The sequence below is a fragment of the Macrotis lagotis genome, chromosome 5 (genome assembly GCF_037893015.1).
Source record: "Macrotis lagotis isolate mMagLag1 chromosome 5, bilby.v1.9.chrom.fasta, whole genome shotgun sequence".
NCBI classification, from domain to species: domain Eukaryota; kingdom Metazoa; phylum Chordata; class Mammalia; order Peramelemorphia; family Peramelidae; genus Macrotis; species Macrotis lagotis.
The window spans coordinates 162,678,528-162,694,048 of record NC_133662.1 but is presented as its reverse complement, the minus strand read 5'-3'; the positions used below and the strand labels follow the sequence as shown (position 1 = coordinate 162,694,048).

The 15,521-nt window shown below is 35.0% G+C and overlaps 1 protein-coding gene across 2 annotated transcripts in view; it reads right to left on the bottom strand.

The window, feature by feature from the left end:
- SASH1 (SAM and SH3 domain containing 1) overlaps positions 1-15,521 on the bottom strand; it is a 471,174-nt gene that overhangs the window by 154,194 nt on the left and 301,459 nt on the right. For both annotated transcript variants that reach the window (XM_074187791.1, XM_074187790.1), the window contains exon 2: positions 15,097-15,225. In XM_074187791.1, the coding sequence (XP_074043892.1) occupies positions 15,097-15,225 (129 nt within the window). The remainder of the gene's footprint in view (positions 1-15,096; positions 15,226-15,521) is intronic.

Genomic DNA, 15,521 nt, shown 5'->3' with positions numbered 1-15,521 from the left:
CAGAGCAGGAGACAGCACAAACAGCCACAGAGGAGGCTGGGGCTAATGTGAGTTGTAAACCATTGAAGACTCTAAAGAAGCCTGGCTTTGTGTGTTGGTTTGTTAGTGGTCTGTCCTTGTTGGCTCCTGGGTTTTTCCTTTTGATACTCTCATTTCAGGCCAGCAGGCTGTTGAAGAATCCTTGTATAACTCCTATAGCTGCTACTCTCTGGGAAAACTACACAGTGGGTAAGGGTAAGATCTATTTAAGTTTCAAATGAGATTTAAAGGACAATCATTCCTGACCTTAATTAGTATAGCCTATAGATATCAATAACCATTTTCTTATAAAGTCTTTAATTCCACTCCACAATAAAGATATTTTTCTTTTAAGTCTAGTTTCATAAGACTCTGAATATAATTTAGTTTAGTTGTGAATATATGAATATGATTTATTTAGGAAGTAGAAAGCAACATCTTACAGAAAATTTGGCTCAGTTTTTTCAATTATCAAAGTTTTTCCACCTAGTTGGTTTTGCTAGGTAAGCATGAAGAAATAGAGACTGATTGTTGCTCTAAGATATACCCATCAATAGCATAAAGAATACAGCATAAGATAAGAAGACATACATGAACTGATGCAAAGTGAAGTAAGAAGAACCAGGGAAACAAAAGATATCTGTAAAAATGTAAAGGGGAAAAAAAGAGAATATTTTGCAATATAATGATCAAGCTTCATGACAAAAAAAATAAAGAAAATGTACCTCTTCCACTTGTTTGAAAGAATGGAGGACTATAGACAGATTATATTGCATGTCCTATCACACTTAGATAGTATGTTGGGTCTTTCCTCATCCCCCTCTTCCCCCTTATTATTTTATTCATTGCTTCATGGATTGGCTAAAAGGAGAATAAAGTGAGAAAGCCTATGTTTATAAATGAAGATTGTGTAAACAAAAATTATGGAATTTTGAAAAATGATTCAATCATAATTAATGATTTGATTAAATATTTACGAGTAAGCTTTGAATAGAGCACCATGAATATCATATACCCTGGAAAAGGAAAATCAGTACATCTAAATGCCTGAAAATAAATATTATCAGAATACATCTGAATTACATTACAAGGGAATGAATAACAGAAAATAATTTTCATGGAAAGTTCCTGGTACAGTGGATAGAGATCTGGCTTTGAAGCCATGAAGGCTTCTTGCTTCTAATTTGCTATTTGTAAATATGCTGTTGGTGTAGAAACCAAATGATATCCTTGTTAAAACAGTGCACAACTTTATAAAACTTCTTCTGTTTTTCTCTCATGATTTCTTTTTCCCCTTTGGTTTTAATTCTTCTTTCACAACATGAACAATATGGCAATATCTTAAACATGATTGTATATGTAAAACCTGTCAGATTGTTCACTGCCATAGAGAGGCAAAAGCTTGCAAAAGGATGAATAATGAAAATTATCTTTGTATGTAATTGGAAAAAATATTTTTTTAAAAACAGTATGCAAATTAAGAACAATTAAACTATTATAACTAAGAACTTCCCACTATACTCCTAAGTATTAGACTATTAGCTTTAGAGTTTAGATTTTGGGGCATCTACTTAGGCAGTCAGGTCTATTTTACTTACTTCTCAGGTCTTAGCTAAGTATCAAGACAGGTAACTATGTCAAAGAGTTGTTTCAAATGAGAATAGTATTGTTTTCAAATACTTGCATGCTCACATCAATTTTTGAGTTTCCTATGAAAATTGGAATTGAAATCCTTGTCTGCCAATACCATATGACTCTTAAATTTATCATGGGTTGTTCATCCATCAACAAGCAAGTCTTCCTTGTTTTCTTCCCACACTGAGAAGGTACAAGTGAAGCACTCCAGTTGACATGTATTACCCTGACCACATGACTAGTCCATCTTCTTTTCTTATCATACATTTCTTTGAGAATGTATTTACTCCTAGTTAATACTAGGAGTATTTACTCCAGTTCCTCAGCAGTTATATTTCACAGCCTGATCACACCTATCATTTGTTCTTACCTGCCCTCTTTGTCATAATAATTTTTAATTACTTAGAGTATTATATTGTATGTTTCACCATGTGATATATAGCTATGTAGTACTACTCATGGAAAAATAAAATTAAAAAGATGGGCCTTTGTTTAAATGGAAAGCATGGGGGTGATTAAAGGAATTTTATTGTAAGAGAGGATATTATAGGGGGCAGCTAGGTGGCACAGGGGATAGAGCACTGGTCCTGGAGTCAGGAGAACCTGAGTTCAAATCTGACCTCAGACAATTAATAATTACCCAGCTGTGTGGCCTTGGCAAGCCACTTAACCCCACTGCCTTGCAAAAAAACCCCAAAACAACAAAAAAGATAGGATATTATGATATTGAAATAAAGTTGTACTAAGAAATACCTCAATTAACAATTATAAAATTTCTTGCAGGGAAAAACATTTTAGATAAAAAATTTTCTGTTGATAAAAATAATCACTCTCTCTTTAGGGGGATTTTATTCTTCTTTATTTCTCCAAATGGAGAAATCAGATAAAAAAACCAAATAGAGCCGGAGATGAAAGAGATCAAAGGAAGATCTGTAGAGAAGAAAAACCTACACCCTGAGGAGAAAGGACATGCACAAAGGAAAACAACTCTTTGATATCACAGATGGAAATCTGTCTTCCTTTTGGCATCTTTGTTAAAAATCCTTGTCTGTATCAAAAGAAAAAAATGTGCATATACAAAAACATCCAGATGTTCACAAATATTCATGATGTGCTTCCAGTTTGGTTGAGACTTGCTCTTGATTTATTTTTGATTAAGTCCCATCAGCTTCTTCTTTGGCCCTTGAGATTGATGTTTTTGTAACTGCTCAGAACCATCTCTTACTAATCACTAAGCTTCTACCTAAACCATTCCTTGTGTCAGCTATTTTACAAACAAACCTTGCAAAAGCTAAAATAAAAGAAGCACACACATACACACACACACACACACACACACACACACACACACACACACACACATCCTAATCTACAAAATGATGTAATTGCTTTATTCACAAATTTTAGTTTTCTGGCTCCCCTTCTGAATATAAGGATTCTAGAACTAGATGCAATTTTCTGGATAACATCTGAGTAAGGAGAATATTAAAACACGTGTTCCCAAGACTTTCCTATCATTTTCACTTTGGTCCTATCCACTGCTTATAGCAGCTAAGGAATGAGTAGAAAAGACCAAAATTAAGAAATGACATGCTAAAATGAAACCATGGATGAAGATTTCATATCTTGACTATTTAGAGAACCTAGTCAAATTTTTAAAAAAACTAAGTCAATTCCCAATTAATAAAGGAACAAAGGCTTTGAACAAGCAATTTTCAGAAAAAGAAATCAAAGTCATCTATGGTAAAATGCTCTAAATCATTATTGATTAAAGAAATGCAAACTAAAATAATTCTGAGATACCACCTTATATCCATCAGACTGGCTAACATGACAGAAAAAAATGATAAAATTGGAGGGGATGTGGAAAATTTGGGACATGAATGCACTGTTGGTAGAGTTGTGAATTGATCCAGTCATTCTGGAGAACAATTTGGAACCGTGCCTAAAGGACTTTAAAATTGTGCATACCCAGCAATAAAAGTACTAGGTCTGTATCTGAAAGAGATTTTAAAAAAGAAAGAAAAGGACCTATATGTACAAAAATATAGCAGGTCTTTTTTGGTGGCAATGGATTGGAAACTAAGGAGATGTCTATCAATTGAAAAATGATTTAACAAGTTGTGGTTTATAATTGTGATGGAATTGAACTAAAAGAAATGGTGAGCATGTGAGTATATAAACCTGGGAAGATTTAAATGAACTGATACAAAGTAAAGTGAGCAGATCCAGAAGAACTCTGTTTACAAAAACAGTAATATAGTACTATAATCAATTATGGATGAATTAACTATTCTGATGGTCTTATGATGAAAAAATGCTATATGTCTCCAAAGAAATCATTGACAAAGTCTAAGTATAGATTGAAGCATCATTTTTTTCACTTTATTTTTCTTGCTTTTGGGGGAGGGGTAGGTGGGGAGGAATGCCTAATATGGAAACATGTTTTGCATGACTTCACATGTATAACTGATAAATTTCTGTTTTTTCATTGAGTGAAGGAAGGGGAGGAAGAAAGGAAAGCATTCAGAATTCAAAAAAATATAAATAAATGCCAAAAATAAATTAAAATATTTTAGTTTTTGCGAAAGACAAGAAACTTTTTTATAAATCAATTGCAAAAAAAAATAGATCTATGACTTTTCTTTTTTCATTCATAAAATCATGTTGTAAAACATCATGTTTTAAAAAAAAATAGATGCTCCATCCCCCCTCCAAAGAAACCTCAAGAAAAAAAAGTGAAACTGAGAACCATCAGCTCTTTCTCTGGGAACAGAAAGCATTCTTCATCTTGTGTCTTTCAGAGTTGCCTTGAGTCATTGTATTGCTGAGAAAAGCTAACTCACTCAAACTGATCATCCTACAATATTGTTATTACTTTGTATACAGTACATTTCACTTTGTACCAGCTCATATAAGTCTTTCCATGTTTTTCTGAGAGCATCACTCATTATTTCTTATAGCAAAATATCATAATTCCATCATAATCACATACCACAATTTGTTCAGCTATTTCCCAACTGATGGATATATGATTTCATTTCTAAGAAAGGTTTTCTCCTAATATTGCTAAAATAGCAGAGCACCTTGACTTTTCACTAGTTATTTCTCATCCTCAATCCAGGTAACCTGTCTTCTTTTTTGCTATTATACTCATTTGACAAAATCACCATATCATCACAAACAAAGAGAAGGAATCAAGAAAACTATAGCATTTTGTTTAAAAGAGAGTCCCTGTTTTCAAGTGGCAGTGAAACTTCAGAAATATTCATCTAAATTATAGAATTTTGAATTGAAGAGGACTTTAGAGGCCATTTAGTCAAACCCCTTTATTTTATGAATGAAGAATCTGTAGCCTAGAGGAGATGTGATTTCCCCAAGGTCAAGGTCACACAATTAAGTCAATAAGAATTGAATTCAAAGTTATTTTTTTATTTTGTTTTTTTCCCCTAGAAGGCATCTCCCACATCACCGCTACTACCATATTTCTTTTGTAGTAAGATATCCATGTGAGGTAGATGGTGCAGTAGATACAGCACTGGCCTTAGAGTCAGGGGGACAGGAGTTTGACTGTCCTCAGACACTCGACACTTACTATCTGTGTGACCTTGGGAAAATCACTTAACTCTGATTGCCTTGCATCCAGGGCCATCTCCAGGCATCCTGATTCATATCTGGTCATTGGAGCCAGATTACTTTGAAGGAGAAAGTGAGACTGGTGACTTTCAGCACTCCCTCACTCAAGTCCAATTCATGTGCCTGTCATGGCAACACCTCCCTGATGTCTTGAGCTTCTTTGAGAACAAAAGACAAACATCATCCTTATCAATCATCAAACATAATCCTCATCATCATCATTATCATCATGTGAGGCTGGGGAAGAAAGGGTGAAAAGGTAAAGAAAGGAATATGGAATTACAGCCTAAAAGCTAACTAAATTATTTATAAGAAAATATTCAGTTCTAAATAATCATTAATTATAAGACATTTAAACATGAGACAAAGGACATTAGAGGAACAGAGTTGGACAAAAGGGCCTACAGAAGATTTTAGAAGCATGAGCTAGTGCTTAATAATGAGTGTTAACTGCAGCAATAAAGATAATAAAAATGCCTAAAAGTGATTTCTAATATCCAGACTTGATGTCATCTTACTCCCATTCACTGTTCCATTAGTACTAAGCTCTCACTAGATTGTATAGTGAGAAAAGAATTCTATGTATTACCTGGGCTACTATTTCTTCAACTATAAAGTGAAGATATGCAATCAGATTATTTCTATGTTCTCTTTCAGCTTCAAATCCTATTTGTTCTTCATTTACAAAAGACAAGAACATATTAAAAATAGCAAATAAGGTTAAAGGTCTGCTAAATCAGAAGAATATAGGACTTGGAGTCAAAAAGACATGAATGAGTTCAGCTCTAGTTTCTTGATGTCTACTAGTTGTATATAGTAGGAAAGTCAGTTTGCCTCAATTTCTTCATCTATAAAAGGAGGTTGAAAGCACTTAATTCAAATGCATTAACATATGTAAAATGCTTAAAAATACTTTGTAAATTCCAGTTATTATTTTTACTATGGCCAGATTAACAAAAAACCTAACAAAACTAAAATAACTAGCCAAAAAAATATGGTAGCTAATAGTAAGACACAGAAATCTAGAGAAACCCAGAGAAATTAACAAGGTTTGAGGCTGTTTTGAAGAAATCATTTACTTCACAGAAGCTCCATGTTTAAGAGGATCTTCAAAGCATCCTGAACAGAAAAACCAATCAAAACATTCAGTTTCTTCTGAATTATCTTTCTGAGCCCATTTTCTCATAAGTAAAATGAAGAGATTAAATGATATTATCTACAAAAGCTCTTTTTCATCAAGCTTTTTCATCACCAGTACTCCACCTTTACTTGGTTCTTTCATCAGAAGTTTTATTTTGAAAAATCTGCACCTAATTGAATGGTTCTTTTTGCTCATCAAAGTTTTCTAGATGCACTGGAAAAAGCATAGGATCTGGGTTCAAATACTACATTGGATAACATATCCCCTGTGAGCAGGGGCAAGTCATGATTCCAATATACACTATGAGAAAAACAAAGCAAACCATTCATCATTGGTAGGTACCTATGTTTCAAGCAGCATACTCTCAATTATTAATCTTTACAAAAACATTACAATGCTCAATACAGAATTAACTGGATAATTGTCCTCAGGACAAAAATTAAATCATTTTCATAGTGGCCAGATGCAGAAAAAAACTAAAAATTAAGTCATTTGCATAGTGGCCTAATGCTGGAGAAAAACTACAGAAATGCTACTGAAACTGTTCAACATTTTTACAATCTGAAGATTTCCCAAATCTCAGGATATTATACCCCACACTTCAAACACAGACCTAATGTATTGGTTTCCTTAATTATGCAGTCAGTCTCTGCAGGTCCTCCTCATAGCAGAAAGAAAGCACATTGAAATACATGTCAGGTTCAAAAAAAATTCTTACTAAATTAAAAGACGGGTTAAGCAAAATGGTATTGAATATGAGAACATCTTGTCATAAAATTAGGTTGCAAAATGATCTATTTCTTTATGTGTTGATGGCAATGGATGTACAGAAGTGAATAAGTTTGGATCAGACATCTAATTACAAGTAGTGCATTGTCAGAAGGAGAGCTAGGCACAGAATCTTATTAGCATCTGGCAAGCTCTACAGTGAGTGCTACAGAGAATTCATTTGTCTTGTGTTCAAATGGCAGGCCACAGCAGGCCAGAGCTCAGAATTCCTATCTGATGCTTACTACTAAGGATCAATCTGAAAATCCAGTAAGACCCCCAAAGTCTTTTTGAAAAGAACCCTAACCCCAAACACACACACACACACACACACACACACACACACACACACACATGAAAAGAACATTCCAACAGAAGATAACTTGAAACTTGAACTCAAGACAACTTAAAAAACAATGTTCATCTTAATCCTCTTCAGTATTAAAATAAAACCTTGAATAATTTGAGAAAATATTAGCAGTGAGGTACCAAGATCAACACATGGAAAGTTTTTCCATGAGCTAACTTTACTATCACCATTACTACTGCCAGCCCCAGTTGAAGTTCAACAATCTTTCACAACCAAGGGAGGGAGAGAGTCTGAAGACTTGAAATTCAGACAATCCCAATTATTTGTGCATCTGAGCCTCTTGGACAGTAGAGGCTGCTATCCATACACATAATGTTCACAACAAATTAGAAACACAGATGGGGGGAGAGAGAGGAGGGGAAAAAAAGAGATGGAGCAGGGGAAGGAAAGGAAGAAGGTGAAGGAGAAGGAGAAAGCAGGAAAGGGGGGAAAAAGAAAAGAGAAGAGAGAGAAAATGGGCAAGGAGAGTTATTTTAGTGACTTTTTAATTGAATGTAATATCTTGTAAAACTTGAACCATTCCTATCTAAACAATAAAATATCCATTTTTTTTGGAAATTGAGTTGTTAAGAGAAAATTCTGTAATAGCTTTTTGTTTTTTTGTTATTCTTTTTTTTAAGGCAATAGGTCAAGTGACTCACCCAAGGTCACATAACTAAGTAATTATTAAGTATCTGAGGTTGGATTTGAACTCAGATCTTCCTGATTCCAAGGCCGGTGCTCTATCCACTATACCACCTAACTGCCCCTGTAATAGCTTTTTAATATCATTAACGAAACAATATTTTAAAGAAACTAAGGTAAAATAAGTTTCTCATATCTCATTCACATCAGATGTCCCATTGCTAAGTTCTATTTCCAACATGTAATGAAGCTTCTCCTAGGTTCCCAAAGGCCATATCAATGATATACACCTTGACAGGTCCTTCTGAGATAGAAAGCCTCCCATAAAAGCTCAGATCATCATCTAAGAATCAAGGAACTAGCTAAGTTTAGAGGGGTTCATCACCACAAAGTAGATCCCCAAATCATTTTGTTTTGGGTCCATGGCTACTCACAATCCAAAGTTATGGGAAGATTATGTTCTACATTAGTGAACAGAACACAATGATAAAATCTTAGATCTTTCTGAGGTAATACTCAAGGTTATTATTGAACTTATAATGTGCCCAAAGTGACTTCAGAGCTACTTGAAGTTAATCCTGCACAACACTGTGAGATTAATCTTCCTAATGCACTCAAATTCCATCAGGCTCCTAGTAACAATATTCAATGTCTCCTTATTACCCATTGAATAAAATCACAACTCCTTAACTTAGCATTGAAAGCTTTCCACAATATGGCCCCAGCTTACCTTTATATTATCTTCCATTGATCCCCCTTTGCATACCCCCATGTTTCAGCCAAGTTGTATAATTCACACTGGCAGAACATATCCCTTGATTTTTCACCTCCATGCCCCTGCCTCTACCAGTTTGGCTTACTGAAATAATTTACTATTGTTCAGTCATATCAACTCTTCATGACCCAAATTGGGGTTTTCTTGGCAAAGATACTACAATGTGGGGCGGCTAGGTGGCACAGTAGATAGAACACTTGCCCTGGAGTCAGGAGTACCTGAGTTCAAATCCAACCTCAGATACTTAATAATTACCTAGTTTTGTGGCCTTGAGCAAGCCACTTAAACCCCATAGCCTTGCAAAAACCTAAAAAAAAAAAAAGATACTACATTGGTTTCTTTCTCCAGCTCATTTAACAGATGAGGAAACTGAGGTAAAAGGGATAAATGACTTGCCCAGTATCACACCACTAGTAAGTGTCTGAGGCCATATTTGAACTCAGGAAGATGAGTCTTCCGGACTCCAGACCTGGAGCTCTATCCACTACACTAACTAGATGCCCATTGAAATGCTATTCATTTAGGGGGCGGCTAGGTGGTGCAGTGAATAAAGCACCGGCCCTGGAGTCAGGAGTATGTCGGTTCAAATCCGGTCTCAGACACTTAATAATTACCTGTGTGTTAAGCGGCTTCACTTAACCCCATTTGCCTTGCAAAAAAAAAAAACAACTAAAAAAATGCTATCCATTCATCACTCCTCTGAATTCTCACACTTCTCATTTACTTCTTTTCTAGTTAGCAAGTTCTATTCCCCTCTTCATTTCTCTTTATCCTTTCTGGATTGTAAACTTTTTGAAGGCAGGAATAGACTCTTTTTCTTCTTTGAATCACCTCTCCCCCAAAAAAATGGTGCTTACTACATAGAAGGCATTCAGTACATATCTACTGAGTGAATGAAATTCCATTGACCCCCATGCTATACTGTTATTCCATATGCTGTCATGTGACCATTCCTTTTTAAACATTTCTTCTAGCTAAATGTTCTTTCATACCTTTACAGCCTCTAAAGAATAGCTATCCCAATCTGGAATCCTTCCAGTGGACATACAAATAAATAAGTCCAGAATCAACTGTAGCAGTGATTTGGTCCATAAGGCATGTGTAAGAAGAAGAGTACAGCTTGTAGCCCTAGGCTGTACATCACTGCCATGATGCTCAATTGACAGCCATACAAACCAATGCTACATCAAAGATGCAGAGGAAGCAGAAAATAGTCAATAACAAGAGGCCACCTTTTGGGACTCCCTTTTCTGGCTAGTATCACTATGACAGATGTCACACTTAATATCACCAGAGATGGGTCCATTATGAATTTGGAAAACTGTTGCCATTTCTGATTGCGATTTTTCCAGCCAAAAAAACACATGGTGCATGGGAATGAGCCAAATGTTGAGGAACTTGGGGGACTCCCCTGCTGTTCACAAATACTAATGCCATAATCCTCAGCCCAGGCAAAGGCCTAACTCCAAATTCAAAAAGATTAGGATTCATTTGGGGACTAAATAAAAATCCTTGCCATCACTGTAATTTTGAAAAATAACGCAACTTGATGTTGTTATATTTTTTTATCCATCTGTACCTATAGTTGCCACCATGTAAAATATCTGACTCTGAAGACATTGGGTCCAATATTTTATCACTATCTAGGTCAGAGCAACAAGACCAGAATAGCACTAAATTGTGCAACCAATCTAGAAAGTTAATTACTGAGAAAAACGTATGATGCATTTATGAAAACTTTTCCCCCAAATAATTAAATGAAGGTACTTTATATGCAGTAAAAGTACTACTTATTCTTCTCTAGTTAATATGTAATTGGGTCTAAGTGACAATGATTCTCCCCTTATTTATTTGAAACCAGGCACAACTATAGTTCTAGCTATGTCATGAATCAGACTTGTCAAAAAGGAACTTCTAAAGTACTTTCCTATATTATACCCATGATAGTTAACTCTTCAGGTGCTGGGTTCTTCATCAGTAAAATAGGGGGGTGGGTAGGGCCAGACTAGATAGATGGTTTCTTGTAGCCCTAAATATATGATGATATGAATGTTCTTTGTTTATGAAATTAGTTGGGCTCCTCAGGGATGGATGGGGGGCAGGGGGGAAGCTAATGGAGTAGGGGGAAAGAAAGTATATAAAGTGGAAGAGATAAAGCTTCTCCCAAAACCTCATATCTCTTTTTTAGAAATATGAAAAGACCCTTTTCCTGACTAAAGCCTTTGGACTAATCTAAAAGAGAAACTGTCATTCTCTGTCAAATTTGAAACAATTAGATTTGGGTAATAATTAGACAAGTGAAATAAGAAGTCTTTTTGATTACATCAATTAACAGACAGTAGAGAGGTGCTAATCAGAGGAAAAGAGAATCCTTGAAGCAAGTGATCAAAGAAGGACCTACTTATTTCTTGGGAAATGTTACTCTAAGTATGTGCCAAAATTTAAATGACTAGTATTCTATTTGATGAAGCAAACTATTTGCTGAATTTTTACCTTATCCTAAGTTCTTTAACTCTTGTTTTGTCATATTGTGAAATATGCCTTCTTCAGGAATCCTATCTATAAGAATTCAAAATACCTTGTATTATTAGAGCCCTATCTGGGGGTATGAGAGAACTGTCAGTTGGAACATTTCTAACTCTAAATAGAAAAAGACTTAGATGTCAAATAATCTTAAATTAATTTTTAAAAAATTTTGGGGATGGCTAGGTGGTGCAGTGGATAGAGCACCGGCCCTGGAGTCAGGAGTACCTGAGTTCAAATCTGGCCTCAGATACTTAATAATTACCTAGCTGTGTGACCTTGGGCAAGCCACTCAGCCCCATTTGCCTTGCAAAAACCTAAAAAAAAAATTTTTTTTGACACATCTTGTGCTTATAACAGTGAAAATAGCATTCATTTTTCCTTCATCAAGAGATACAAAGAATCACAATTTATTCTTTCATTTGTATTTCTAAGAAGTATGATATAATCTAAGCTTGTGAGCTCCTGGGTTCTCAAAATAATATATTTTCTGCCTCTCTAAGTAGTTGCAGTGCTGAGATCCAATCCTGGTTTCCATTCAGTGGTTCTGTTATCAAGTGAATGGGTAGCCTTGGAAACCTTACTAATTGCCTTGGATCTCTGTCTTCTGATCCATCAAACAAAAGAGTTGTAACTCCCAGATACAACCTGAGTAATTGATAACCACAAAGAATGCTTCAGATAAACTCCTGGAGTCTTCATTGTTCAAAATGACATATGAAGCTGAAAGAGCAAACTGGAAGGTGCTTACAGAGATGATAGACCTCCTCTTTTTCTTGGCAAACTTAACCCGGCTGATTGGATTGCACAAAATAGAGACAGCTCCAAAATGCCAGTTTGACGGAGTTGCTTTCCTAACTAAGAGTGCAGTTGGAAGGATGAACAGTTGAATCACAAGTCTGGCTTAAATTAGCTCCTATCAATTTAACCCACCACCAAGTTCTTGCACCTTTGATGTGAACTAATTAAGCTCATGTGGTTTTTTCCCCCAGACTGTCTTTTGCAGCTCTGGAACAGAGCACACCAAATTAGACCCATCTGTCTAAATGGAATGGAGTTCCTTCCCATCATAAGGCATGCTTCGTTGCCCTGACAGAAGCTGCCTTCTAAAATTCCCTAACACTGTGGAGATGACTACATTATCCCCAACTCTTATCTGGACAAGTAATTTTGTAATTTTAAGAATGGTTTCAATGTTAGACACACACACACACACACACACACACACACACACAAAGACCAAGCTGTTCTATTCACAGATTCATAGCAAAAGTTTCTCTGACCTGGAGGCATGCTCAATGAAGCCTCCAGACAATCTTTCAAGTTCAAATCAATAGCATTTAAATTTTCCTTTTGATACAATACTTAAGTTGTTATATGGCTCCAAATTGACCAAAAGAAGAAATATTTTCTCATTAAAAATGCCCCAATAGGAGGCACTATGTAACTTTAACCAAACACAGGAGTATTTAGCCACATGAGGTTACAGTCTTAAAAGGGATAATGGCTGTCCATCATTCACACATTCTATAAAACAGTCAGGTAAGAAACTCCTTGGGCAACAGCTGCTTGGGTGCTATGGGGTCATGCTCCAAAGACACATATTTTATCTCTCACTAGATGTTTCTAAAGATAAAAAACTTATTCTATTAAAATGACTGCCTGGCTAGTTATTAAACATATGAATGAAAGGAAGAAGAATCCATTTGTTATTGACAATCCCCCAAAAAACCTTACTGTAGACCCAAGAAAACGTTATTCAATTATACTTAAGATCAAATGTTCTAGTAGAAAATTTAACAAGTTGACATTTTTTTTTAGGTTTTTGCAAGGCAAATGGGGTTGAGTGGCTTGCCCAAGGCCACACAGCTAGGTAATTATTAAGTGTCTGAGGCCTGATTTGAACTCAGGCACTCCTAACTCTAGGGCCAGTATTCTATCCACTGAGCCACCTAGCTGTCCTTAATAATATGTTTTGATAGAGTTATCTTATCCCCATCTCTTCTGGGGTAGAGGAGGGAAGAATCTTCCTTCATGGCAAAGAGTTGGGAATATAATCAAATGTTGGGAATATAATCAAATAAAGTTAATTTTATTTTTTACATAATTACTTTTCTTCATCATAAGATGAAGGGCTGAAATAACTAATATAAAGACAAAAAATAAAATAAACTATATATATTTTTAAATTTAAAGATAAAATAAACTAATTAAAAGTGACTAGGGGGAAAAGTCACAAATTTATTGAACATGACTATTACCCTTATTTAGGTAGAATTACTAGTATATATGTGGAAAGCCATATGAAAATTCAATATTCACAGAGAATTCCAAACACTTCATTAGTTCTGCATAACAACATTAAAATTATGGAAAGAACCTTTAACTTGATTCCTGGGACTGGTTCAAAGCTAATTCTGCTCTTTTATTTCCTGTGTTTCCTTGGTCAAGTAAACTGAATTCTTCAGACCTCAGTTTCTTTATCTATAAAACCATGGAATTGGAGATGATATTTAAAGTCCTTTCTAGATTTAAATACTGTGATTTCAAATTTTCTATTCTAAAGCATGTCACTTTTGGAGAATAAAAATGAAAAATTCTAGTTAAAAATGCTAATATAATTGTTAATGTCTTGTATAAAGACCCTTATTAGCTTAAGAGGTATGAATTGATTTCTACACCCTATAATTTATTCAAATTATGTCTCTACAAAACCTGAGCTGATTCTTGAAAATTTGATTAAAAATAAAAGTGCCTTATGTGGGGGCCTAGTAGTTCAATAGTTTCAGGTTGACATTAAATGATTAAAAAAGGGGGATTATTTGAGTTGGAAAATGAAACCACTGGGATGGAAAAAATTAGCTACATTTTGCATAACCTTTGATCCAGCAATACCATTCCTGTGTCCCAAAGAGTTTACAAAAAAGGAAAAAGGACCTCCACGTACAAAAATATTTATAACAGTTCTTTTTTTGTGGCAAAGAATTAGATATTGAGAAAATGGCTATCAATAGGGTTGTGACTGAACAAGTTGTGGTACTGGAATGTAATGGAGTACTATTGTGGTAGAAGAAATTATGAGTAGGTAAATTTTAGAAAAACTTGGAAAGACTTAATATGCACTGATTCTGAGTGAAGTAAGCAAAACCAAGGAAATATAGTATACTGGAACTATGACATTGTTCAATGATTAACTATGATTGACTTAGTTCTTTTCAGCAATACAATGATCCAGGAAATGGACTCTGGATGGAAAATGTTATCCACATTCAAAGAAATACTGATGGAGTCTGAATATACTGAAATACTGATGGAGTCACAAAGCATACTCTTTTCATTTTTCTGTTATTTTTTTATGAAATTTTCCATTTGTTCTGTTTCTTCTTTCTCAAAACTAAAGTGGAAATAAGTTTTACATGATTGTATATTATAACCTATATGAGATTTCTTGGGAAGGTTGGGAAAGGGAAAAGGAAGAAAAATTTGGAAGTCAAAATCTTTTTTAAAAGATTATTGAAAGTTGTCTCTGAATATGATGGGGAAAATAAAATATTATTAAATTAACAACAGCAACAAAAAAAAAGTTAGTTGTGCTACCTGACTCACCAAATCAAGGTCTTGAGAAACTCTTCGTTTCCGCAGTTCTTCCATTCTTTCACATACATCAGTAAAACAGGTATTATAATAATCTGCATATTGCTGTGCCAAGTCATCAATGTTTCCCAAAGATCCATCCTGGAGGCAAAGGAGGGAGAGAGCACAGAGAAACAAAAGAGTTTATTCCCAATAAAAACAGCAACAAAATAACTGCTACTTCTTTATCACTTAACAATACACCAAACTCTTATGATCATTACCTTCTCTGAGCTTTCAAACAGATCTGTGAAGCAGAGAACACAAAGACCATTTTCAACAAGAAACCTAGCACAATAACAAGTCAAGTGATTTGACTAAAGCCAATAGCTCTGAAATTGCAGAGCCAGGAGCAAACCATTGATTACTGGTTCTAAATCCAGAATTCTTATACCATA